Source organism: Pseudochaenichthys georgianus, chromosome 8 (assembly GCF_902827115.2).
Source record: "Pseudochaenichthys georgianus chromosome 8, fPseGeo1.2, whole genome shotgun sequence".
Classification (NCBI taxonomy): Eukaryota; Metazoa; Chordata; class Actinopteri; order Perciformes; family Channichthyidae; genus Pseudochaenichthys; species Pseudochaenichthys georgianus.
In genome coordinates this window covers 22,078,747-22,104,106 of record NC_047510.2, presented here as the reverse complement: position 1 = coordinate 22,104,106, position 25,360 = coordinate 22,078,747, and the positions used below count along the sequence as shown (strand labels likewise).

At 40.3% G+C, this 25,360-nt stretch overlaps 1 protein-coding gene across 1 annotated transcript in view; it reads right to left on the bottom strand.

Moving 5' to 3' along the window:
- LOC117450600 (ras-related protein Rab-26) overlaps nucleotides 1-25,152 on the bottom strand; it is a 46,497-nt gene extending 21,345 nt beyond the window's left edge. Inside the window, exons 1-4 of the mRNA XM_034088448.2 lie at nucleotides 24,611-25,152; nucleotides 22,681-22,791; nucleotides 4,595-4,636; nucleotides 2,981-3,047 (exon numbers count right to left, since the gene is read on the bottom strand). Of these exons, the coding sequence (XP_033944339.1) occupies nucleotides 2,981-3,047; nucleotides 4,595-4,636; nucleotides 22,681-22,791; nucleotides 24,611-24,796 (406 nt within the window). The 5' untranslated portion in view covers nucleotides 24,797-25,152. The remainder of the gene's footprint in view (nucleotides 1-2,980; nucleotides 3,048-4,594; nucleotides 4,637-22,680; nucleotides 22,792-24,610) is intronic.
- Nucleotides 25,153-25,360: the final 208 nt, after the last annotated feature.

Sequence of the window (25,360 nt, the reverse complement as noted above, 5' to 3'; positions counted from 1 at the left end):
GATATGCTTCATGGTGGCAATGGAAAAGCAATTTTAAATCCTGACACTGAAATGTCTAAGGCTGCACTTCAAATATGTGGGATGTGTTTTTCAGATGACGGAAAGTTCACGGGCGTCGTGCCTGAAACTGGACCTGCTAAAAGTCTTCCAGGGTCTCCTTCCTCCAGGAGACAGACAAATACATCTTGCTTTATTAATACAAGGAAAGGCCAATACGGGACATGCATGAGAACAACTCACCGACACAGATCAGTGTATACTACAAATCCTGTTCTAACAACCTGTCCCTGTTGCATACACTTAAACAGATTGTGCAGACACATAGAAACCTCCCTTTGATCACACAGAGATCAATGACTGCCTGGAGATTAAAAGACAGAACCATGCATTCTCCATATGATTGAGACACAAAGACAAACACATACTGCAAAATGTTGTCAGCATCACCTCCATTTCCAGCTTCAATACTTTCAACTGGCTGCTATATTTTCAAAACTGCAGTACTGGATGTGTAGTTATAAATTGTGTAATTTATTGAATATTTGAATGCATGCTTTTTAATTAATACCAAGCTATCTTTGACTCTTTACTTGCTGTAACAAATGTAAATGTCCCGTCTGTGGGACGAATAAAGGTATTCTGATTCATTTCATTAGCAGGTAAAATCCTTTAGTTCTTCTCATCTCTTCTTGAACCATTTTCACTGAAACACTTGTTATATACTCTTCAGCAGGCGTGTGAGTGATATGGGAAAAACCTCCACAGAAAATGTAGTTTAGACTCTTGGGGGGTGAAACCGATCCTGTATAATGGCTTAATAGGCCTTTAAGTGCTTTCAGTGTTTCCCACAGAATTTGATTCCATTTGTGGGGGCACCGCACAAAAAAAGAAAAGTCAAAGGCCCCTTAACCTATTCGGGTGGCCCACGCATCCACCCCCCCTCAAATAAGATAATACATGAGAGTTAATACTGTAGACAACGTTCTTGTTGCTCTGTGTTGCATTGTTAATGAGTGAGACACACCGGAGTTGAGGATCTGTGGGGTTTATTCTCCCAAAAATATAATTTACAATGTAGGCATTTAGCAGACGCCTTATTCCAAAGTGACTTACAGTGACCAATTACAGGGACATTCTCCCTGGAGTAACCGAGGGCTAAGTGCCTTACTCAAGGGCAAGTGGTGTTCCAGACAGGATTTGAACTCGCAACCTTCCGATCATCAGCCCACCTCACTATCCATTAGTGCGGCCCGCCACAATAAATCAATGTATGGGAAACACTGGCTTTTATATAAAAATATTCACTGATAGTTTGAATAATGACTCCCAGACTGTGGCCGTCTTCTGCACATATGTTGTCTGCATAATTTGGTTGAATGGTATACTTATCCATGTGGTACCCTTTGATGTAGCCTATGTAGGTATTATGTATTTTATTTACGCGTATATCTTGCTTTAAAACCATGTGCAAATAGAAATTGAAGTAACAGGCTTTGTATGTGACTTACTTTGTTTTCTCCTGACATAAATGAAACTAGATGGTTAAGGAAAGATGTAACATGACTAATCAGACCTTATTGTTTTTTCATACTGTTCAGGGTTTAGTTCCTCATACAAAAGCTTATGTGGATTTTATTGAAGCAATTCACTATGAGCAGCCCTCCCTTAGTTAGAAGCTTTGTGAGAACAACTATGTAGTCGGGCTCACAGAGATTTGACTGATTACAAATCATCAAAGAGAACATGAATCCTCAATGTGTTGTATTTCCATCCCAGGAAAGTTAAAAATAGTCCTGAGCTCTTAAGAGTACGGCAGAATGGAAGAAAAACAATCTCATCTACACCTCGACACCACCACTGCTGTGAATTATAACACTGGCATACACATTTATTTTGATGTCAATAGAGCAGGACTTTTCTAGAATTCTACAAAACTAATTATCCTTGTATCTTAATGGCAAAGAACAATTGTTTAATATATAAAAAAGGTATGTTAGAGCTTCCTCTGTTATGAACACTTATGTACATATTGTAGCAGCACCTGACTTTATTATACATCATGTGGTAAAAAATCAACACCATTGATTGTCTCACTTTTAAACTTCATGTCAATAACCTGCTTAAAAAGCTGAGGGTTAGGCTAGGTTTCTTCTACAGGAACAAGTCCTGTTTCTCGCTTGAGGCCAGGAAAAGGCTAGTCACTGTCACTATGGTGATTTGATGTATATGAATGCACCTGCCAATTGCTTGGTCAAGTTAGATGCTGCGTATCACAGTGCACTGAGATTTGTGACAAACTGTAAAGCATTAACCCATCACTGTACCCTGTATGCAAGGGCTGGTTAGTTTCACTAACTGTACGGAGGCTCAGTCACGGGTACATTTTTATATACAAAGCCATGCTAGGGAAACTTCCATCTTATATCTGCTACCTGATCTCACGGAAAATTGTAAGTGGCTACTGCCTGAGATCGAATGCTGTGGTTTTATTAAATGTGCCAACTGCTAGGACTGTTTTAGGGAAGACAGCTTTTAGATGCGCAGCTCCTCTGTCTTGGAATAGTCTGCAAATTAAATGGAAACTGAACAATCTGGTGCCACTAAATGTTTTTAAAGCTCGGTTGGATGCTAGTCAATCGGAAGCTATGGTACCTGCTTATGTGGATAATTATGTAAATGATGCTGTATGATGTCCTTTTGTTGTTCTATTTATGCTTTTATGTTTCATGTGGAACTACTTGAGCAGGTCTCCCTTGAAAAAGAGATCAATGATCTCAATGGGATTTATCTGTATAAATAAAGGTTTGAAATTAAATGAACACCAAAATGTTAAAACAGCACTGTTAAGAGGCCATCATCTGCTTATTAGGTTGCATGCCAAGTATGTAAAGTGCAAAACAAACCAAGATTGTTTCCTAACTCAGAAGTTAATCATCTATAATTAAAAAAACGTATAGGTGTGTATATTAATGTGTCTTACCATGGGCGTCACGGTAGTAGGCATGAGTGACACTGCGGAACCGCTCCTGTCCAGCTGTGTCCCAGATCTGCAGAGAATGAGAGAGGAAGGTTATCACCGAATAGAAAATTAAGTTCCTATCTTTTTAATAAGTCCTCTGTTTGCTCATCCATCCCACTAGAGCTCATTGTGAAGCCCTCCATTCAATTTACTCCTGTGATCCTGGCTAAGTCTAGAATATGGAAATGAGATATGCAGGACAATTGAAAAGGCAATTTTCTTGTCAATTCAGCACTGAAATAGATCAGTACTTTAAAGCTGTAGTAATTTAATTATTTTGGCGACAGGGGGCACAGCAAACTGAAAACCCAACAGTGATATATTATCAGCATAAAGCTTGTGTCTTAGCAAACGGTTACCCATGTACGAATCAGCAGACCCGTAACATCATTAGTACTTATTAAGAGTCATGTTTACTAGCACCTGATTAATGTAACTGCAATATTTTACTGTATTCTGGTGCAGACCCCTTTAGCTACTGGAAACAGGGTTAACTAAAAAGGGACGAAAGGAACTCAGAACACTAAGGTTTAAGGCTGTAAATTAAAGCAATGAGTTAACAGTTGCTAAAATCACTGACAATACACAGTGATTTGATCCATTGTTGATATAATAAATACTGGTTCTTAAATAAGTGCAGACTTAAGGTCACAGCACATCCATAATTTTTTATCTGGAGGTCAGTCTGGGCATGATATTGAATATTAATCGTCTGTGGTCGGTGCTCTTTGTCCCCTTAACCAACCTCAGTGGAATAAGGCTAATTAAGTGTCTTTTTCCCCATCAGGCAGCAATGACAAGTACAATTTCGGCTCAAATGGCAATTACTTTTTCTACTCATCTTAAAGCAGACCTGTGCAAGTTTACTACATCTCACTTTCTTGCTGTAGATTTTAATCAGGCATTTTTCTGGACCCTCCCTCTTCTCCCTTCTCTCACTGAGACGTGTCAGCTTCATTACTGGTTCTGCTTTATGACCCCCACCCCCTCCAGGGCCAAGAGGCCGTCATGAAGAACGGCAATTACTGGAGGAAAAATAACTCTCCTTCTCTTTCCGTTTGGGCTACAGGGTGCTCAGCAGACTGACTGCTCTGTAATGTATTTAGTTGAGGTACATTGGCTCAAAGGCCCACTTCACCAGCCTCCACTGACTCCTAACTCTGATCATTAGGGATGATTCACATATTTACTTTCTCTGTGAGAAATATCAAAAACACAACAATGTATTTCAAACAAGAAGGAAGCGTGGATTAGGGAAGAACAACTCAAAGCCTCATGGAAAGTATTCATGGAGATGGATAAACCCTAATAAGGGCTTTTTGTATCAGGATCATTGATTTCCTCACAAACCAAGGCCACAGACACTTTCATGTATATTGTGTGATTAGACATATGCATCACAAAGCTAAAGTGAATAACAGGCACTGCTAAAGCTAAAATGGTGGGGGTTAAGAATGCCATAGGGGGTTAGACACGGATTCTTGTTTGGTTGACGCCTTTCTTTTAGCAACAACATTTACCATATACAAATTGTGTAGAAAAAGTAGTTTTTTCAAGATTAAATTAAGTTCTTACCTGGAGCTTCACCTTGACTCCATCAATGTTCAGGACTTTATTCTGGAAATGAAAGCAAGAAATCATAAGTGACAGTGCCTACATTTAAACCCTCTTTCCAACTACAACAACATCTTTAGTGTGTTGAGGAAACAACCTGAGGTTTCCGTAAGTGGCAGACACCTGGCTGAGCCGTCTCTTCCTCTCATCTACCAGCCCCACTCTCCTCTCCATCAATATTGCATGTCTGCTTCTCACTTTGGCCTCTCCTCCTCCAGAGGATTACCCCTCTGCTCCTTCGCCTCCCTCCGTCTTGCCTTCTTAGTGAGACATTCCTCTGATCGCCACTTCACCACACAGCAGTGAGGCTCAGCCAAATGGATGTGAGGTTTCCCAGGTCAGAGGGTGACTCTAGAGAACTAGATGCACTAAGGTTAAACTACCTGCCATCAAATTGAATTAAGTTGAAATTAAGGCAGGGTTTGGTTTATTTAAACATAACTGCTGTGCTGCTGTTATTGCACACCATTTTTTTTTTATACCATTGCTCTTTACTATACATAGTGTTTATTGGGCCAATTTGTCCCTGTAGTCCAATTGCACACCAGGCCTATGAAAGGAAGTGATAAATTATCTCGGAGGCGTGAATCTGCCTCCTGCCCTGTGCCCTTCACCTCATTGATCACTCCTGATGCAACAACTGGAGGAGCACTACATATTTCTGACCTACACTGTCAGACCAATGATACACTTCAACATCTTGCCCTGTTTAAGGAGGAAATTAGGGATGCAACTAAGGATTCTTTTTAAGGATGGGTATCGTTAAGGTTTTAACGGTACTGCTACTTTTATCGATACCGCTTATCAATCCGATCCTTTAACGGTTATTTTTAAGATAAAAGGTAAATTAACTAAACAAATTGTAAATAATGTGAACTTACAGAACAGTAAAATAACAAAAAACAAGTATTTACTGCAAAAATACAGTGGTACAGAGCAACACAGGTGGGGCAGATAGGTATGCTGCAAAAGGTTTGCTGCCTAATGGTTCTACTGGAGGAAGATTAAGGTATACATAACATACCTGACATGGAAACTTTACTCAAATGTGTTGGACAAATTGCTCGTGTTACCGCCCTTACATGCTAAACTCTTATTGCACTTTTGGCAACGAGCATTGTCGACATCGACAAGGGTAAAGTTTAACCACACCTTTTAGCGCTTAGTTCTCCACCATTTCTGCTGTGTGTGTGTTGCATGCATGTAGCAGCCGCGTGTGTGTTGCATGCATGTAGCAGAGTGTGTGTGTAAACGCCGCCCCCTCACACACAGACAGGAGAGAGAGATTTTTCGTCTGGATTGGAAAGATCGAAAATACATCTCAGACCATTTTTTTTGTCTTATTGCATATAAGAAACGGAGTTGTCGAAACTAAAACTGCAATATAATGTTTATGTAGCAATAATACAGATGACATGTTTTAAATGTCTCCAGTACCGATAAAAAGACCGATAACGTTGGAGCTTAACGGTCCCTAATTATATAACTTATCAATTAATTTGCAGATTTTCTCAATTAATCATTTTGGTATAGAACATCAACAACAAGTTAAAATAAGTTCCCTGTGCCTAATGTGGTGTCAATCTCTTGGTATACACAAACAAATCTATTTACTAACAAATATAACAAATAAAGGAGCAACATGTCACCTCTGAGAAGCGATTATCAGAATGATTCGTCTTTTTTGCTTGGAAAAGTAAATGTGTAAGTCTGGCTTGAATGCATTGATAATTATGTTGGATTTGTTAAGAGGAATTACTTTAAATCAACCAGAACAGGATATAATGAGAGATTTAGTGAGAACAGGGGCTGGACTGAGCAGGATAAAAAAAAGTATCGGAGCAGCTTGTATGACTAAGCCTACTGTGGTAAAATGAACAGCTTAGAGGAATTAAATTATAGTAGATTAAAGACTGTTAATCAAACATCCAGCAACACTGTCTCCACTTCACTTTCAAAACTTCTTCAAGCTTTAAAATCTTACAAGCAGACACAGCTCAGCCATGTGTAGTTACAATTTACAAAAAGGGAAACCAGAGAAGCTTGCACCACCTTCTCTTCAATTGTATTTCCTCCAAACATAACAAATGTTTCACTGGATGTGAACCGGTTAATCTTTCCACTCCAAAAGATACATGAGTGAAAAGGCAGTAAGTACAGAATTAGTGTAACGGCACTTCACAGGTATAATAAATCACAAATGCACAAGGATCTTTAAGAAGGGCCTGCAAAGTGTGAGCCAATAAAACATTAATAGAAGCAGCTTGAGGCAAAGAACGGGCGCATGATGGCCACAAAAAGATTGCATAAGAGACAAATATACTGTACAGATTAAAAATAATGAGAATCTACAGTTTATAAGCAGCTGTTCCTCGATATCTCTTATTTTTTCTCTGAGAGCTCAATGGTGCATAAGGCAGCCGGGCCACAAAACACACACGTCAGAAATCAAAGTAATGGGGGAAATAAGTTAAGAAGTGAGGGCGAGGGTGAGGTACAGCTCTGCATTCAACCCAACTCCCAGCTGTCAAGGTTTCTAAGGCATGCTGACACAGACAAACACATACTGGAGCATACTGTACCCACAACAACATATTCACCCTCCCTGCCTACAGACCAGAGTTTTATCAGCCCGTTTTGATGGTTATCACAGAAGAGTGCATTCATTTCTGTCATTTGATATAACAATATTAATGTAGTATTTCATTTGACCTGTTGACATTTTATTTGTACATTTTCTTTAGATAAAAGTACCAAGATAGTACCGCTCAATCCTATTTTACACCACACAAAAAGCATCTCCAATCCTCATCATCCCTTCTCTCCACCTTCCTTTTTATAGCACGCTTTTTAGCAATTTTAGAGTGCGTCTATCCTGCCATTAGAGATTGGCTTTGCTTCAGTAATTTTCAGCCCATATTCAGATAATAATCAGTAAACCAGTGCTAGTTATACATCCTGTAATAACATCGATACAAAATAGTCTAAAAATTGCCTCCTCTTCTCAAGATCCTGAATACATTGTCATCAGCATTTTAAAACAACAAGACTTTCATTAAAATTCACTGAGTATTCTCCTGGAGACAGAAGCCCCGGCCACACGAGGACGATAACGGTCGTATCTGCTACAGTTCACTATCAGATAGACGGTTCGGCCACATGAGGCCGACATGGAAACGGAGAAAACGATAACGGGTCCCTAGGTGGGTAGATCTGCAAACGAAGCGCTCTGGGGTGGCAAACGGCTCCGTGTTTACGCCTATACGATCATTTCCTGATAACGATGAAGCAATAGCCCCGCCTCTACTGCTCAGAGATCAGCTGCTGGGCTGTCAGAAGAGGGGGAGGAAAAGAGGCTCAGTTTTTTATTATTATATAGAGTCGTTATTCATTTGTTTTAAAGCTCAATAAATAACAAAGAAGACCTTTGACCGGCACTTTTCAAATTTTGTCCGGAAGATTTCAACTTTAACGGACATGTTGACCGGCCAAAAACAAATCTAACTGAAACTCTGCCGCACGGTCCCCTCGTCCCTTGGAAAAGGCGGAGAGGTGGGTGTTTGTCATCTGCTGGTGGACTACCGGAGAGATTTACAACGGGAGCAACCGCTTGCCTCGGGGAGGTAGAAAAAGAGCCAGAGCGTCCACAGCGGAGAATAAACAGAAGGGCAACCATGGCAACCATGCACGGGAAGTCTCCTTCACTGCTTTTGTGGCAGGACTACAGCACCACTTACAGGCCTGGCATATGTACTACAGCGTCTCGTGTGAACGGACACGTTTCTGGTGCCTATTGCGTGTGGACGGAAGACTTTTTTGATAACGATTGCGGTGCGTTATCGTCCTTGTGTGGCTCCAGCCAGAGAGGCAGCATAATAAATCACATTAAAGGGGACCTATCATGCAAAATGCACTTTTGTACGTCTTTTATACATGAATACGTGTCCCCAGTGTGTCAGAGAACTCACCAAGTGTCAGAAAACACACACCTCTCTCTTTTCCTCCATACCCAATTCTCTACAAACGGGGCTGCAACGGATCTGATACAGATTTGAAAATTCTCTGACGTCAGAAACGAGGAGCTCCGCCTATATGGGCAACTCTCCACCTATCAGGAGGAGACAGCCACGGCCATTGCCGTTCAAAAGTGCTGGAGACGCTGTAGTACATTTGCCACGCCTGTAGGTGGCGCTGTAGTCTGCCACAAAAGCAGCGAAGAAGACTTCTCAGATTCAGCCCTTGCAAAAACAGGGCTAAAAAAGAGCAAATGGAGCGAAATGAGGCATGGCTAAAATGCATGATCTGTTTGGTATTTTGAAGAAAACCTCGCAGACATGTTTTATATAGGTGTGGCCCTACAATATATTATTAAGATATAGACCCATAAATATTGCAACCTACATGTATAGACCTCATGGGATTAATTAATGTGTTACACTTAAGGAGCTCAGATCATGGGGTAGGAAAATGACCAGGATAAGAAGAAATGTTGTGTTCATCCGTCTGCTCTCACAAAACACTTTCCAGATGTTTACTCCGACGAGCATAAAGCATTACAAATTTGACACGCTGTCCTTTTTTACATCCCTCCATGTTTCAGATTAAAGCTGCTCCTTGGAAAAGCCGATGGTTTGGATTTGATTTTTTAACTCCAACCTGTAGAAACACTCGGTGTGATCAAAACTCAGCCTTTTTGTGTTGCTGTATTATCGATTTTTTACAAGACTGCCATGAGGAGGTCCTAACAAGAGAATCCATCCCTGAATAGACTTAAACTTTAGTGCCTCTACATTGACATTTCAACCAGATAACAGAGTTTGTTGGTATAAGTTGTGATGACCGCACCGACTGTTAATGTGGAGTTTTTGATCACTAGTAATGCTACAGTGTTCATCTAGTAACAGTGTTCATCTCTGATGTTGTGCAACCTTTGATGGATGAAGGAATTTGAATGTGCATTATACTGTATGTGTACATTGTTCTTTTATGTTCGCTTTATAAATAGTTTGCTAGTTTGTGTTTGTATGTTTATTAAAATCTATAAATTATATTTGTTCTACTTTATTATTATTTACTTTTATTAATTTGGTTTACCATTTAGTTATCACCATGTGTACTTGCATCTGTTTGTGAGAAGCCTAATCACGTTGAAATAAATGAAATTCAAAAAGAAAATTGTAAAATGGCATTTATTTTCTGCCATTAAGCTTGAAATGAGCCTTAAATATCTTTACTGGATGAAAAAAAGTGTCAAAATCTATAGTGTGTCTTCGTAAAAATTATATTTTTATGTTCTGGCATCTTTGTTGAACAACATCCATCTCATCTTCCTTAATGTTTCTTCAACATTTCTGTCTTTCACTCCAGCGATGCTCCCATATTAAAACAAGTATCTTCGCATCTCTTTCATGCCCTGGTTAAATATTCATGGTGCTCCTCAGGGCTCGCTCTCTGCGTCTCAGTGACATTAGGGCAGCAGGTGGCAAAGCTGCTTTTCATTCATTACAAACATCTCTCAAGGCAGAAATAAACCCATACCCAATACACATACTCACAAGGTAACCCATGCACTCCGTTGAACACAGTCAAGTTAAGCGGAATACACTTGTATTGAGGTGTGAGGCTCGTTACACACCAAAGTAGAACGAACATCACAGCAAATCATAGAATGAGAAATAAAAACAATTACTGACGTTGCAAAAAATAAAATATGTATGTTACATGTACTCACACAATCACTGCCTGTTTTTGTCTGTGCAACTGTGCCTCTGGCTCTTACTGTACAGTAGCTCCAATTTCATCCTAATTTAATTCATTTTTCATACAGTTAAAAAAGACATTACTGCCACTTGATGGCATGATGAAGCTTGGCACTGTAATTTCACCCACTCAGAGGAGGTAGGCGTGCAGACAGGCTGGCAGGCGGGTGAAAGTGGATAATGGAGAAATCAGTCAGCCATCAACTATAAATTCAAAATGTATAAGGCTGGAAACAAGTGAAAGACAGATGCATAAATACAGCCATGTGTGGCAGACTGTCGAAGATATGCACAATGACAGGAAGTATCACAGAGGAGCAGAAGAAGGTGTAATCGAGTCAAAGCTTGCTTTTTATGATGGGTCCGCTATCGTCCTCTCACATGCCAGCACTGCGGTCTTATTTCCCATCTATTTATATATTTGTTTCATCTATTATCTAGTGCTTGCTCTTTAAAATGTGCATTACAGACACACATGATGGTATCGGAAACTTTTCTCCGTCATAACATTCAAAGGCTCATTATCCAGAGGTTTATAATGGTGAGATAAAGATTACTTATGGTATCAAAGCTCATTAAAGCCCCAAAATCTACAGAAGGATTACAAGCTCAATATTTAAAAAAGGCAAACACAGAAATCTTAAGTCTCACCTCCTCCATGTCCTCGGGATCAGAAACGCTGATGTAAATTGACACATTATTGGACCAGCCTTTGGTTAATAGTAGTAGGGAGACTCAAACACAGAACTCCATTAGCATCCTTCAGTTTGTCAAGACATCGACCTTTCTGCTTCCCTCATTAGTTCAATTCTATTTAGACTCTGCTCATCTACAACATCAATACAAAAAAAGATGATCAACTTAAAATTTGGAACAAAACTAAAAACACTGGGTGATTAAAATCAAACGTTAGCAAAGGGCATGTAGTTCTCCAAATTGAGTCCCAGCTATGACTAGCCTTCACTTGTTGCATGAGTCACTCTCAAAAACATGACGTCTGAAGACTTTCAGCCACTTGAAAATGAACATCACACGTCAGCTAGGGTGCAAAAAGCAAACTACAGAGGGTTTTGGTTTTTTAAATCTCACGAACACATTGAATCATTTCAATCTGTCCTAAATAAATCTATTTTCAGAGTGCCATCACTAAGGATGGACAGCCTTGAGTCAATGTTGCAAGCACAAGATTGCTCACTCAGCCTGCCTTAAGTGCGTGCTTGTATTCATGTGACGCGTGTGCGTTTGGTTTGAGTCAGTTAAACACTAGGACTGTAACTACCACACATTTGTATTCATAATTTAAATGACAATAATTTTCTCAGTCAAAAATGCACAGGACCTTTTATCCTACAACACATGCTGACGTCATCAAAATGTAAGATTTTCCATTTACCAGTGGTCGAAAGAGTGCTTTCTAAAAGTGCTTTTTGGGCAGAATGGTCCGTTTTATTATAATATTGGATTTGATACTGTTGAATGGTTTCATTTGTTACAATCAAAATATAATGTTGTTCTTATCAAGTTTAAATCTGTAGCTAATAACTATAGAGTATTATAGTAAAATGTGGTGGTGTATAGAACAGTATTTCATCCTAAAATGTATTACAATTTGAAACCTAGAACCTGCAACCATAAATCGCAGCATTATAAGTTAAAATATAAATGAATAATCTTTTTTTTTTTTTTATTTATTTATTTTTAAAATAGTTACAGCTCTAATCCACACAAACACACTTGGGTCAACGGTGCCAACTCATTCATCAGTCCGTTCCTCCTTTGAAGCTTATTTTTCTCACCGTGGGGCAAATAACCCCAGAGCTTTACAGAGAAGCTGCCTGCACTGAAACAGATTGCCTGCATCCTAAAACATGGGGGCATCAGACGGTGCCAGATTTCACGACCAATATTTGCCGACAGTGATGTAAAAGAGGCAACTAACAGTGTCTGTCTGCGGGCAGAGGAGAGAGCCAGATGCATAACAGCCGCCTGCCTGGATCTCCCCGGCTTCATTAACAGTTCCACATCTGTTGAGCATTGTCATCGTGTGAGTTTGCATATCGTGTGCGCAAACACGTGAGTATCATTGACAGCCACTGCATGTGCTACTGGATGTGTTACTAAATGGAATTGAACGGAAACGACACCAGCATCTCACTTCATGATTTCACACGAGTGAGACAGACAGCTTTTCAACATCATTTATTGTTAGAGAGATACAAATGTAACAGACTTTCACGTTTAAAGTCTTCACATCGCACACACACACACTATTTGCAGCAGATGTATTCTTTTACAAATCTTTCAGTTTTTTTCCCCTTCCCATCATATCTTTAGAAAGATAAAAAAAAAAGCAGATAATGTCTTATTCCAGCTCAGCGGAGGTCGGTGAAATCGACTAACACTTTTTCAACCCATTAACCTTCTAAGCTATTGACCACACAAGGGCTCAGTATTTCAGCGTAACCATGAAACACTGTTCAGAGGTCAACCTTTTTAAAAAAAAAAAAAAACATCTCGCGAGTAATGTGCAGTAATCCCCACAATGCTTTGCGCACATACCAATTTCCCCAAATCTGTGGCGGAAAATGTAAGGCAGGGCCTCTCATATGACGCACGCCTGTTCCACTCTTTGTTTTCCGAATGCCAGGAAGGATTCTTGCCTAGCTTCTGAAGCAAGTGACTCGGAAGACATGTGCTACCATGCAAGCATCCTCGCGATTGAGAAACGGCCTGGGTGTTTCTCAATCGCGAGGATGCTGGCTTGGTAGTCGCGTACTTCCAAGTCATTTTCTTCAGAAACGAAGCAAGTATACTTCCAAGCCACGGCTTCGGAAAACGAAGAAGAATGGAACAGGCTAACAAGTGTGCCACTCTAACGGTTTCAACATAAACTGTACCGAAAATAAATACCTCACAATGTCTATTATGAACTTGCTTTACTTTCACGCAACACATTTTTGGTGATAACAAACAAATGTAACAAAGTAAAATATTTATCAAGACATGTTCTACGCCACTACATACTTACATTTAAATGTGTGCTGCGTCGGTTCAGCAAGGTTTTTTTTTTTTTTTTTTTTTTTTTTTTTTAAATTGGTCCGTGCGCAAAGCATTTTGGGGATTTTAAGGACGCGAAGTCTACCCATGTGCAGCCTCGAAATTTCCCACAAACCAAGGACGCGGCCTCGGTGGAATTCCAAGTATGCTGGAGATTGGAACAGTCCTTCGGCGGCACTCGATGACGTAGCATCCTTGAAATATTGGCTTGGAAGCCAGAATCCTCGAGATTGAGAAACGGCCGCTGCTTCATGCGCTCCACAGTAGCCCAGCTGCGAGGTTCCGGCGAGTTCACAGTTCATGAGCGTGCTCCACTAGCCCGACGGAGCCGTATACCATCCCAAATATCACGTTGTGTTCAAAGAGTCATAACTTCTCAGCTGTTTCAGCCAGAGACATGCCGTGTTTTTCCTCTTAAACTACAGAAACGGCAATAAACAACTATTAATATTTTCATTGAGAGGAGTTTACTTATTTCGGTGAAACCAATGTGCGTAAAGTTTTAAAAGATGCAGATAGTCTCACCTTGATTCTGGCGCATTGCTTATCGTTTATTTTATAGATCTATTCTCATCCACCATCTTTGTTTGTGATGTAAAGAGTGTAAGAGTCACGTTTCTGCAGATAGAGATATATATATATATATATATATATATATATAACTGAAATATTAAGCGAAGATTTGGCATTTTCATGATTCATTTTCCCCACCTCCACATACATACTAATAACACCCAGAAATAACATCAGACGAAAGTGTTGATCAATGGGGGCTGTCAGTTATATGTGAAACTCCTGTTGCTTTGCTTGTAAAGAGAAACTTGATTTATGCTTTACCTATGGAGGGGTGAAATCTGTGGTCCAACTTGTTACACACAGGCTTCATAGTGTCTAACTGGCCATATCACTGGATCAAAAATATCTAGAAAAAAGTCAAATCTGATATTTTCCTTTAGCCTACAACCATTTGCCTATAGGCGTTGTATTGGAACATTAATTTGTGTATAATTTAATGACAAACCCTCCAGAAGTTGTTGAGATTTTTGTGTCAGTTTACATTGCCGTTCCTTGAGCCACCTTGCTAACATGGTTTAAACTTTAAAGCAACAGTCCTGAATAGAGACTGAATCTGATATGTGAAGCACAGTGGCTCTCAGATGTTGCTCCTGCCATCCATTACTCAGTGATGAACTGAGACCCATCCACTGTAGCTGATGTGATGCTACAAGGGGAAATCATAGAGATAAAGGACTTGTGTACAAGACAACCTACAAACATGGTGGGATGATTTAGTATGCCAGCTGGGAATTGTGTCCCTTAAAGAGCCTGTGACACGGTTTTCCCCCTCATCCAAACCCATCAATTTGAGTACATATTGTCCCCTTGAAAAGTGTTACTGAACTGATTTTGGATATTTGTACTTTGATAACCATTAATCTGCCTTCAATGTTGACAATTTTCTGGATCTTCTCGCGGATTCTTCAAGTCCCGCCAAATGATGGGTGACGTCATTGCGGGCACAGCGCTCCAGCTGCACCGTCCAGGATCCCAGCATCTGCATGTAAACCTTTATATATATATACAGTCAGATGTAAACGCACGACGGCGCACACAGCAGCAAGCTCAGACAGCGATGACAGGTTAATGTTGAACGTGTCTGAGAGCTCATATGAGGCTGAAGGATCGGTTTATGTTGTATCTGTTAGAAGTTTAGGAATGAGGTGCGTCAATATGGGCGATCATATGGTCATGTAGCCAGTGGGACTGGGACTAAAAATCATCCCGGGACTCTCGACCGGCCCACTTCGGTACCGCTAGTAAATTGTCAACGGGGGGAGTGGGGATGTCAGGGTGCTTTATATAGTAAATGTAAATATTTGTGTCACTGCATCCTGGTAAAATACAAATATAATGTATAATGTCTTTGACATTAGCGCTGCTCGCCACCTGTGCCCTGTACTACGAAGCCAGTTCAACAGACCCTGGATATGTTTGAGTAACAAACAAACTAACAAACGAGATCTCGCTAAGCGGTCCGACGACGCTGGTTATCAACTCGGTAAATCAAGCCAGGGTTTCTCTCTCCAGCTGAGAGCGCGTTCACGTCTAAGACACGAGTGGATCTGACTTTAATTACATTTGTCTCGAGTGTTTCGTCAACATAATGTGTTGCTTAAAATAATACTTCTGCATACAGTCTGTGACACTGTGAGTGTTGCACGGCCAGATGAGGCTGGAGAAGCTGACTCAGATAAGGAAATATATGATATTATATGATCGATGATCTGATTGATGATGTAATATGAATGATAAGTGCGACACGTCGGCGTCTTCTCTGCATACGGCAGTTTAAACTGTATTTTCTTTATCCTGTAATATGACTTGAGTTTACACTGAGTTTCTCTTTTCTATAGACGCCGGAGGCGGGCAGCGTCAGGTAAAAGAAGTTATTTAGCCTTCTCAAACCTGAGCCTCACGCGCCGCCTATGGGGGATGTGCTAGTTACTTATCCGACCGGCCCACTTCGGTACCGGCCCATCGGGATTCGTCCCGATGGCCAGTCCGCCACTGCACCCAGCCCACGTAAACTGTCAACGGGGGGAGCCTCGCTGCGGGGAAACGGTGGACCTAGTGTCCCGATCGGAGTGGGAATAATAATAATAATCCGTGCATTTTATCCATTAATTTCCCCAACATTGTGGTAAAAAAACCACACGTTTAATCCATGTTGTTGGTGTACTACAACTACAAAAAGCATCGGTTTGTTTTCTCATCAGGAAATGCAGACCGGCTCAAACAAACGATTTTTAGTCATCATCCTCACGATCATTTAATGTATCATATGTTCGCCGAATTGACATGAAAGCACTAATAAATGTAGTTTCATCCACTTGAGTTTACAACCACAAAAATAATCGATTTGTTTTTATATCACATCCGACGGGAGGAAATTCAGCAGCTCTCACTCCCGATTTGTAATCCTAATGTAATCATCATCTTCACCACGATCATTTATGTTTATGTTCACGAATTGACATGAAAGCACTGACAAATATGAATATACTGTAGTCAACTTCATTAAAACGTTATTAACGTGCCTAATCTCAGTAATTCACGAATTCTACGCATGACAACACACTTTGTCCGTGTTTGGCTCTCGAAGCGTTCCCGCATTGACGTCACTTCCGGCTTCCCCCAAAACTTCAAAATGAGTCGAAGGAATTTCCCCGCGATGTTCGAAATTATTGATATTTAACGGAACGGTATCGCTTTTTCTTTTTTAAACTGACGGTTCGAGATTACTAGTAGCCCAATATTTCATTGCACAACAGTTGTTGGGATGGTGTCACAGGCTCTTTAAGCCGGTCAGGGGCATTTTATGGACCAGCACTAGATTGTGTTTCAGGTAAATCATTGGAGAATGAGGCAGTGCCGTTTCAAAGGTGCTGGGCTGCAGAGTGGGGTCTGTGATAACTGACTTCATCCCCAGAATGTAAACAATAATCTGTTCATCCTCTGGAGAGTTTAAATGGTCTGTGACTAACTCGTTGGGCAAAATGTAATAATGTGGTGCACACTGTATGCCAATAGCAGTTGATGTATTGCACATTTTGTTCAAACATCAAGCAGGAGCAGGGGAGGGGATGTCAGAGCCAAAGGTCAAGGGTGGTCATTCATCTTAATCAAAGAGGGTGATGCAATTGACACACAAGGAAAGCCTATGTTTTTGTTTGATCTGACAATTATAAGAAGACAAAGTAATAAACATGATCTGATTCGCCATAAAAAGGCTGAGAACATTGGGTAACATTCAAGAAGATAAACCATCACGGTGTAACACAAATAAACAAACAGTGTCTGAAGATAAATGAGAGTTTTAATGATACACTTATCAGGAAAAGGCAGGGGATCACCAAAGTCATTACCATCTGCAACTATAATGTTTCTAAATGATTTCATAGCAATCCATCCAGCAGTTATTATTATTATAGTTCATTTAGTTAAGATATTTATTCTAAAACAGGGTTGAACCATGGCGCTTTCCAACCAACAAACTGAAATGGCTAACCCTAAAACAAGGCTTTTTTTTCCTTCCAAACTCCATCTTCCCAAGTCAAAAAAGACGTTTTTCATGTGCAGATACATGAATTCTGTGGTTGTATAAGAGGTCTGTGACTCGGGGCAGAGTGGACATGACTGACAGCTGGGAGCAGCTCTCTCGTCTCTCAGTAGAGGTGAGAAGTGCTGCTCTTCTCCCCCCCTCCCATCACTGAATACACTTCAGCTGAGGGATGAGAGAATTGCTCCTCTCCAGTGTCATGAGGTGAGGTAGATTGTGAAGAGGGAAAGAGAAAGAAATTAATAAATTATATAGCGCCTTTCAAGGGACCCAAGGCCGCTGTACATGGTGGACAAACAAAAAATAAAGGAAGCCGGGGGACCAAGAAAGGGCTAGGGCCCGAAGGCCAGGGTGAAGAGATGTGTTTTTAATGGTGATTTGAAGATGTCCAGGGAGGCAGCATTACGGATCTCGGCAGGAAGTGCATTCCACAGGGCGGAAAGGTTGTTTTTCTGCCACACTGGAAATTAGCTAAGGCCTGCATGAGTACGATTATTGTTGGCTTCCCTCTGAGCAATTCTACTTTTCCCCGGGATAATTTCCTCGTCTTTCTCCCGCTAATACTCATCGATTCGAATTTCAAAGACAATTACTGTAAGCTTTGCTGAAGCAAAATGAAGACAATTTAACTGCAGTAATGGAGAAAGAATACTCTGAAGCTGCCATTATTGTTTTTCAGTAAATAACATTTCGGACTCATTATGTTCACAGCAAAGACAAACTCATCTACTTCCCTACCTTTTTTCTTTTAACTGTGGGATTTATTTTATTATTTAAGTGAGAAAAATATGTTTTCCTACAGGCTACAACAATTAAAAATAACCAACAATAAATCACGTATTTTTAGTTAAAGCCCAAACATAATGCGGGGGAGGAAAGTGTTAGAAAAAGGAAGAGAGTTGATAATATGATGGATGTAGACAATAACAATATTGAGTGATATTGGCCCCTCATTTTGTTCAAATCTGATTAAAACGTTTGGCTGACATGTCAAATATATGAAGTGTTTGGTGACACATGGAAGACTTCGTAGTTATATGTGGATTTGGTTTAACCCGTCTGTAGTAGTTCAGCACCAAGGATAGCTCCCATCAGTTGACTGTATGAATAAAGAGCTCTACCCAGCAGTACCAACACATGCTTGATAACCCACAAGGGAAAATAGTTCCCAACAGAACGAATGAAGGGGGTTGCCAGAGATGTTGAAAAGTACTGAGCGAATGACTCAGTACTTTGGTTTTTGTGGGATTTGTTGAATAAAAATGCGTCTTACTAGCTTTTATAGACACACACAACATGTCAACTCTCAGCAAAAAGAAAACGCTTGGCAATTTCCATCCTCCTGTCAGACTAATGCTCTAAAATGACTAACAACTACATCATTTGGATTCAAAAGCTTTCACTTCAATTATTTTTGATGGCTTTATTCTTCACACTGTTTAATTTAGTTCCAAATCACATTGCATATTCTAATAGGTGTGAGGTCTCTGATCATCGAGTAGATTTGCATTTTGTTTCTATGATGTCTGTCTTTTAATCAATGATTGAGAAATTATTCTGTTGATCGGTGCCCAACAAATCCAGACCTGGATACAAAAGTCATGCGGATACTTTTAGTACGTACATGCCGTTTAAACTATGGAAAGTCCTGAAGAGCTACGGATTAATACAAGATAAAAAAGGAATTCAAGTTGCCTTCCACTGACAGGAAGAACCTACAATGTACACAAGATAATTAAATGTGACAGTGCAGACAGAAATGTAGAAACGACAGAACAACATGTCAGTAGTATATTGAAGTCATGACATCTTTATGCTTTTGTTTCAAAATCCAAGCTTAACATAAGAATTAGACCGCAAGCTGAAGCCTGAGGAACACATCAGATGTCCTTTTTACCCAGAGAGCAGACAAACAAACACATTTGGGTTCTTCACACCCACATGAAGCTTTCCACGTGCTGCCTTCCACGTGCTGCCTTCGGTCTCCTGATTGTAGCAAAAGGAAAAGAAAATCATCAGCACTCTGACTCTCTTAAGCCAAGGAGTGAAGGAGGCGCACAATCAGGGCTCTGCCCTCTAGTCAATCCCAGGCCCTTCTCCCATCAGCAAGCATCTATATTACCATGGCAACTGATGACCTTGACATCATGCTGCATTGTAGTTTGCAAGCGTGCAGAATGCTGTGCTTCTCTCTGCCCGACCAAAAGCTTGCATATTTAGATACTGCAAGTGAATAACTGCTCTTTTTCATCAAGTCTGGTTCTCTCCTCATATCTGTTCAGAAACTAGACAAAAGTTAGACAAGTGCAAACCACAGACTGTCTGTGTCATGGCAAATACAGTCGCTGGTTTATTTATGGCTGTAGGCCGTTGTTGCGCGTGTGGACGGAACCTATACAACGTTAGCTTAGCCTGATCGATCCGATCTCCATTCAGAAAACACGCATTTTAAAAAGGTTTTTCGCCTGCCGTCTTGTCTGCAGACCGGTATCAGTATGTTGTTACTTCGGCATCATTTTGAAACGTGTATTACAATTAAATCACGGTGAAATATGTTCATGTAGTTGTAGTCCCCTTGCCAGCGATTCTCTGACCATTCAGCAGTCGAGAGTGTTTACGTCACTAGTTTAGCATATTCAGCCTGGTTGTTGGCCCAGTAAGAACTTCGATTTGGGAGGGCCAGAAAAAAGGTGAAAAAGTAGCCCTGAGCCGGAACTAGCCCTAGTGGAAAAGCAAAAAAACGCTTAAACCGTGCTACGTGCTGCAGTGGAAAAGCACCATGACAGAATTACCCAACATTCACTGGTAGGTGAGCCTTTTCTTTTGATTAATTAGCACTCTTAAAAAGGAGGTGAAATAACATTCAATTAGCCCCATTATATCTATGTTTCGTTGCCGTCAATGTGCCACAGGGCCATATTGAATCGTTTTTTTCTCCTGATTAGTGTGAAGCAGTTATTATAAACCTAAAATTAGCTTGGAAATTCACTAGAACAAGGTGAGATCTACAAGGAGTTAATACAATTAGGTGCAGTCTTGTCTTTCAATCTTTTCAATGAATTTAAGGCCTGTAACTATACTAAAATAGTGAAATGGGTAAAATAAATGAAAATGAGTGGTATATTATATATTCTGACTCCATGTACTTTAAGCCTAACAAGGCAACAGTGCAGCTCTGTAATCCTGAGAACATGCTGAGGTTTAAACAAGATGAGACAACAATAAACAAAGGGGGAGGAAGACAACCAGCATCTCCCAGCAGCTTTGAAATGGGAACCGAATCCTCATACGAAGCCAATTGTCTTTCCCACCAACTAAAAGGGATCAAAACGGTCTTAAGCTAAAAACAACAAACATTCCCTGTCCCCCTGTGAATCCTCCATGGGAAAACAAACACAACAGTAACTGTTTTCCTACTCAAAGTCTTCTGTCAAACTATTCTTTGGTTGAGTCTGCACTCGTGAGCATTGGGAATATACTGTACAGTATGTTGAATACAAACATGAAACTAACTCAACAGTTTGACTCAGGAAGGATATTTGTGATTCGAGGGGGTCTATTTCAAATCGTACCTTAAAACTGAACCATTCAACAAAAAACCATGCAGAAGAGAATGGGATGATAATGACAATATTCATGTTACACGGCTCTGTGCGGCACTGCAATTAAATAAGTCAATTCGACCGAAAAAGCAGAGTAAGCTCCAAGCTTTATGAGTTTCGTACTTATTCTTCCATTAGAAGTAAATGCAGCAGGCAAATATAGCTGATGAAGGTCTCTGTTTTTGCTTAGATAGGTCCAAATGTACATCGGGACTGCAGACAGTATTATACTGTAAGAGACGTTACATAAGCACATTAATCGACTGCTCATCCACCCACAAACTTCTCTAACCCACTCACAGGGCTTTACAATGGTTGGTTACTTAACACATACACAGTGGCAGACTATGCGAGTATTTCCCAAGAGTATAAAAGATCAAATATTGCACTTACACCTTTTTGTATGTGATACCTTGAAACTTTAAAAAGTTTATCTTTTCATCACAGGTGAAGTTGATGGATGGAGGAAACAGCCACTAATTGATGGGCTTCAATTAAAAGGTGATGAGAGATCAAGCAGTAACATGCTCAAAAATGCCGAGATAGGTAGAGGAAAGGGGAACTGTATCTCTGTTACACAAGCACAATACATTTTATAATAGAGGAATTTCAAAGGGTTTCTTTGACTTAAAAATGATGCTTATTACGCTGCTATGGACAGTCTTGCACTAATGTACATTCCCAAAGATATTGAAGTGACTGTTATTTTGTATATTAATTGTTGTGTTTTTTTATCTCAATGTGTGCACATGTATAAATATCTGTTGATTGTGTATATATAATATTTTTTTTGTATACATATTTGGATTTTTATATTCAGGATTGTTGGAAACGGTATTTCGATCTCTTGAACTGAAAGATTGACAATAAAGTTGACTTTGATATATAAAATGATATCTTGTAAGACAGTACATTGTAAATTCCCCATTCATGTTAAGTGCATTTAACTTAAATAATAATGCGTTATAGAATCAATGACAGACACAAATTGCCAAAAAAAAAGCGATAGTGATTAAAGCAGTAGTTGAGCAAACAGTACACCCAGAGCTGTTACTGTGGCTGACGGGCCCCTGTGCATGAGGTCACTGTAGAGCAGCAGGGAAGAAACCGTCTCTTTCTTCCCTCTACCCTGAGTCAGAGTGTTGCTCTGAGTGGTCGTCTGAGTGTCGGACACCCGAGTGTGATCATTAGAGAAGATGGACAAGTTCTTTCCTGGCTGCCCATGTGGGACTACTAAACTGGCACACGAGAGACACGGTTATCAACCAGGGAGACTAAAAAAAACTAAAGCGTGTCAAACTAATTTAAGAAATCAATGTGAGACTTCTAACACAAGAAAGACTCATAGCTCTGGGACATTATAAAGACACTGAATCGAAAAGAAAAAAAAGCCCATCAGTATAAATGGCCCCATTTTACCAAAGGTAGTAAACCTGACTGTGTTCTCATGCATGTGGGTGATTTGCAGGTTTCCGCTTGTTGTTTTGAGTTGCATTGATTGAAACTCACCCTAAAGTCAATGCCCACAGTGGAGATGAAGCTGCCAGCCAGGAAAGCTCCGTCCTTAAAACGAACTAGAAGACATGTTTTCCCCACACCGGAGTCTCCAACCAGCATCACCTGGACAGGAATACAAGAGGGAACAACTCAGACAGGTTTCACTGGAGGGCTAAACTAAGAAGCACAACAAAAGTAAAACTAGGGAGTGTGAGGGATAGAACTACGAGGTAAATCAGCCGAAACACCATGTAGGAGCCTTAACAGCAGGGAGACGTTGCTTATGTTTAATTTGATATCAGTGTCTGGTTGTTTGTCCTCAGAAAAAACAGGACATTTGAATCATTCAGCTAAATTAGTCCTAGTATTCTGGTGCCTATCCAGTGAAGAGGGTGTATGTGAATGCATGCATGTGACTGCTTATATTGGCTACCAGTGGATGTCCTTTCTGCCAGTGTGTTAATGCATACAGCCGTCATAAGTATCTTATCGTGTGTGCGCACATAAAAAACCGACTTGAGCCTCATTCCTTCTCTTTTCATTCCGAGCTGTGATGAAGTTAACGGTTTGATGTGATTACTGTTATCAAGTTAGCTGAGGGACTGTGATGTCCTAGACCCTGGAAATCAAAAAGCGCCTCCTGGGTGGAAGGAGGATAGAGGAGATGAAAGACAAGGAAAATTAATGACAGGATGTAACTGGGCCAGATACTTTTAGTGTGGATCACATGTATGAAGATGCATCCCCATGTTTTAATTGGGTTTTTCTTCTTTCTTCCAAGCCTTCTGCATGAAACAGCTCTATATTGGCTACATGTTTGCAGTAGTGTTCAGGCACCTGCTTTTTTCCTTGCCCTAAGGTTGTCTAAATAAAATACAATCAATTTTTCTCACTGACTCAAAGCAGAATAGCTATCAGAGGGAACAATAAATCATTTTAATGGCAAATTTAAATCAGTAAAATACAGTAGTATCTCTGCAAATCTCCAATTGTAATAGGTAGACTAACCGCTAGAACTCTTTTGATCTAGCCTTGAAGCATCAAACTTAACGTTATATTTAGATATAATGATTTGAAGGGTACAATAATTGGATTTCGACATGCTACAGATCACATAACTAAATCAAGTTATAGTTTGTGTGTAGCAGTTCTTGTTTCAGCCCAGGTAAACACTGGAGAAAGCTGCTTTTCCTTCAATTGTTATTTTCTAGCTGCAATGGTGTTGAATGGAGATGTGGTAGTCCCCACACCAAACAAATATAGCTAATTAAAATATGAATATATACAGTTCCGAGTGGCTTGAACAATCAATTCAATTGTTCTGTGAAAAAGAGCAACACAAAGGCATCATGCACTAACATCAAACAGCTGCTTCAAAACACAGAGTAGGTGGCACAGGTCCCTTGAAGCGATGCCGAGAGTACACTGAGAATCTGTGCTTGTGTTACAACGAGGTGAGGTAACAGTTGTCTACTCACAATATGGTTAGGTAAAGCACACAACTCGCTCACTGTAAACGCAATCCCAGAGGGTGCTGCTGACAGAAACAAACATGCATTCAACCAGTTGATTTGTTTGTAGGCTTGTGCATCTTTCCAGGTTATCGATCGACTATTGACACAGCTGCTGTCAGGAGCACGTTGCAGTTTAATGAATGAAGGTTGTAAAACGAGAGACAATGAAAGCTTAACAAGAAAACGACACTGGAAATGAATAAAGTAGACCACAAACCCTCTTAGTAATTGCCACTTTCTTCACTACATATATTCTCCCCCTAAAAAAGGGAAACAAAAGCCTAAAAGTGTCCATATGATTTGTAATATCAACGACTTCTATGGCCTGTTCTTGGCATCAAGTTGTTTTGGTCATTAATGATAGAAATTAGAGCCCACTTTTGTGAGTTGTATTTGTTCGTGCATTTACTGAACAGCAGGCATCCTACCTTGAAAGCGATGTCGTAGAACTCGCTGCTGTTGCTGATGGACGGTCTGCTGGGATGGACCACACCGTTCATCTGAACAATTCCCGGGCTGCTCCTCGCGGTCTTCCCGGCCCCTTTCCCGGCGGGGCTGCCCGCAGACGGGCTGCTTGTCACGGCTTTACCTTTGGCGGACTTCTTGCGAGACATTTATCAAGATTTTAAAACTATCTCTGTGAATCTTAACCAAAGAAAACTAAACAAATCCTCACGAGGACTTCAAAGTAATAGCAGCGAAGAACTTGTAGAGTGCAATTAGCAGATGGGTTTCACCTGCGCGTTGACAGCATGTTCCTAGACACCTCCTCTACTCAGAGCAGCAGTGAAATTATTCCGAAATGCAAAAACGCTTCCGTTGTTCAGCTGCTTCCTGTTGTTGACAGCCTCCTCTCTTCAGGACAACAGCTTCGGTACTGCGCCTTGTAGATGTGATGGAGCAGAAAACTCCACCTTGTGCGCACAACTATCAGGACACAGGGGCTCTGCACTTTGCACTGATTAAGGCTCCAATGCGCCTGTTCAGAAAAGCCACAACTCTTCAACCACCAGCCAGATCACATTGATTCAAGTACTTGTACTTGAGTACAATTTTGAGATACTTGTACTTTACTTGAGTATTTCCATTTTGTGCTACTTTGTACTTTTACTCCACTACATTTATTTTGTACCTTTAGTTACTTTACAGACTTGGATTAATAATGTGAAATATAATCA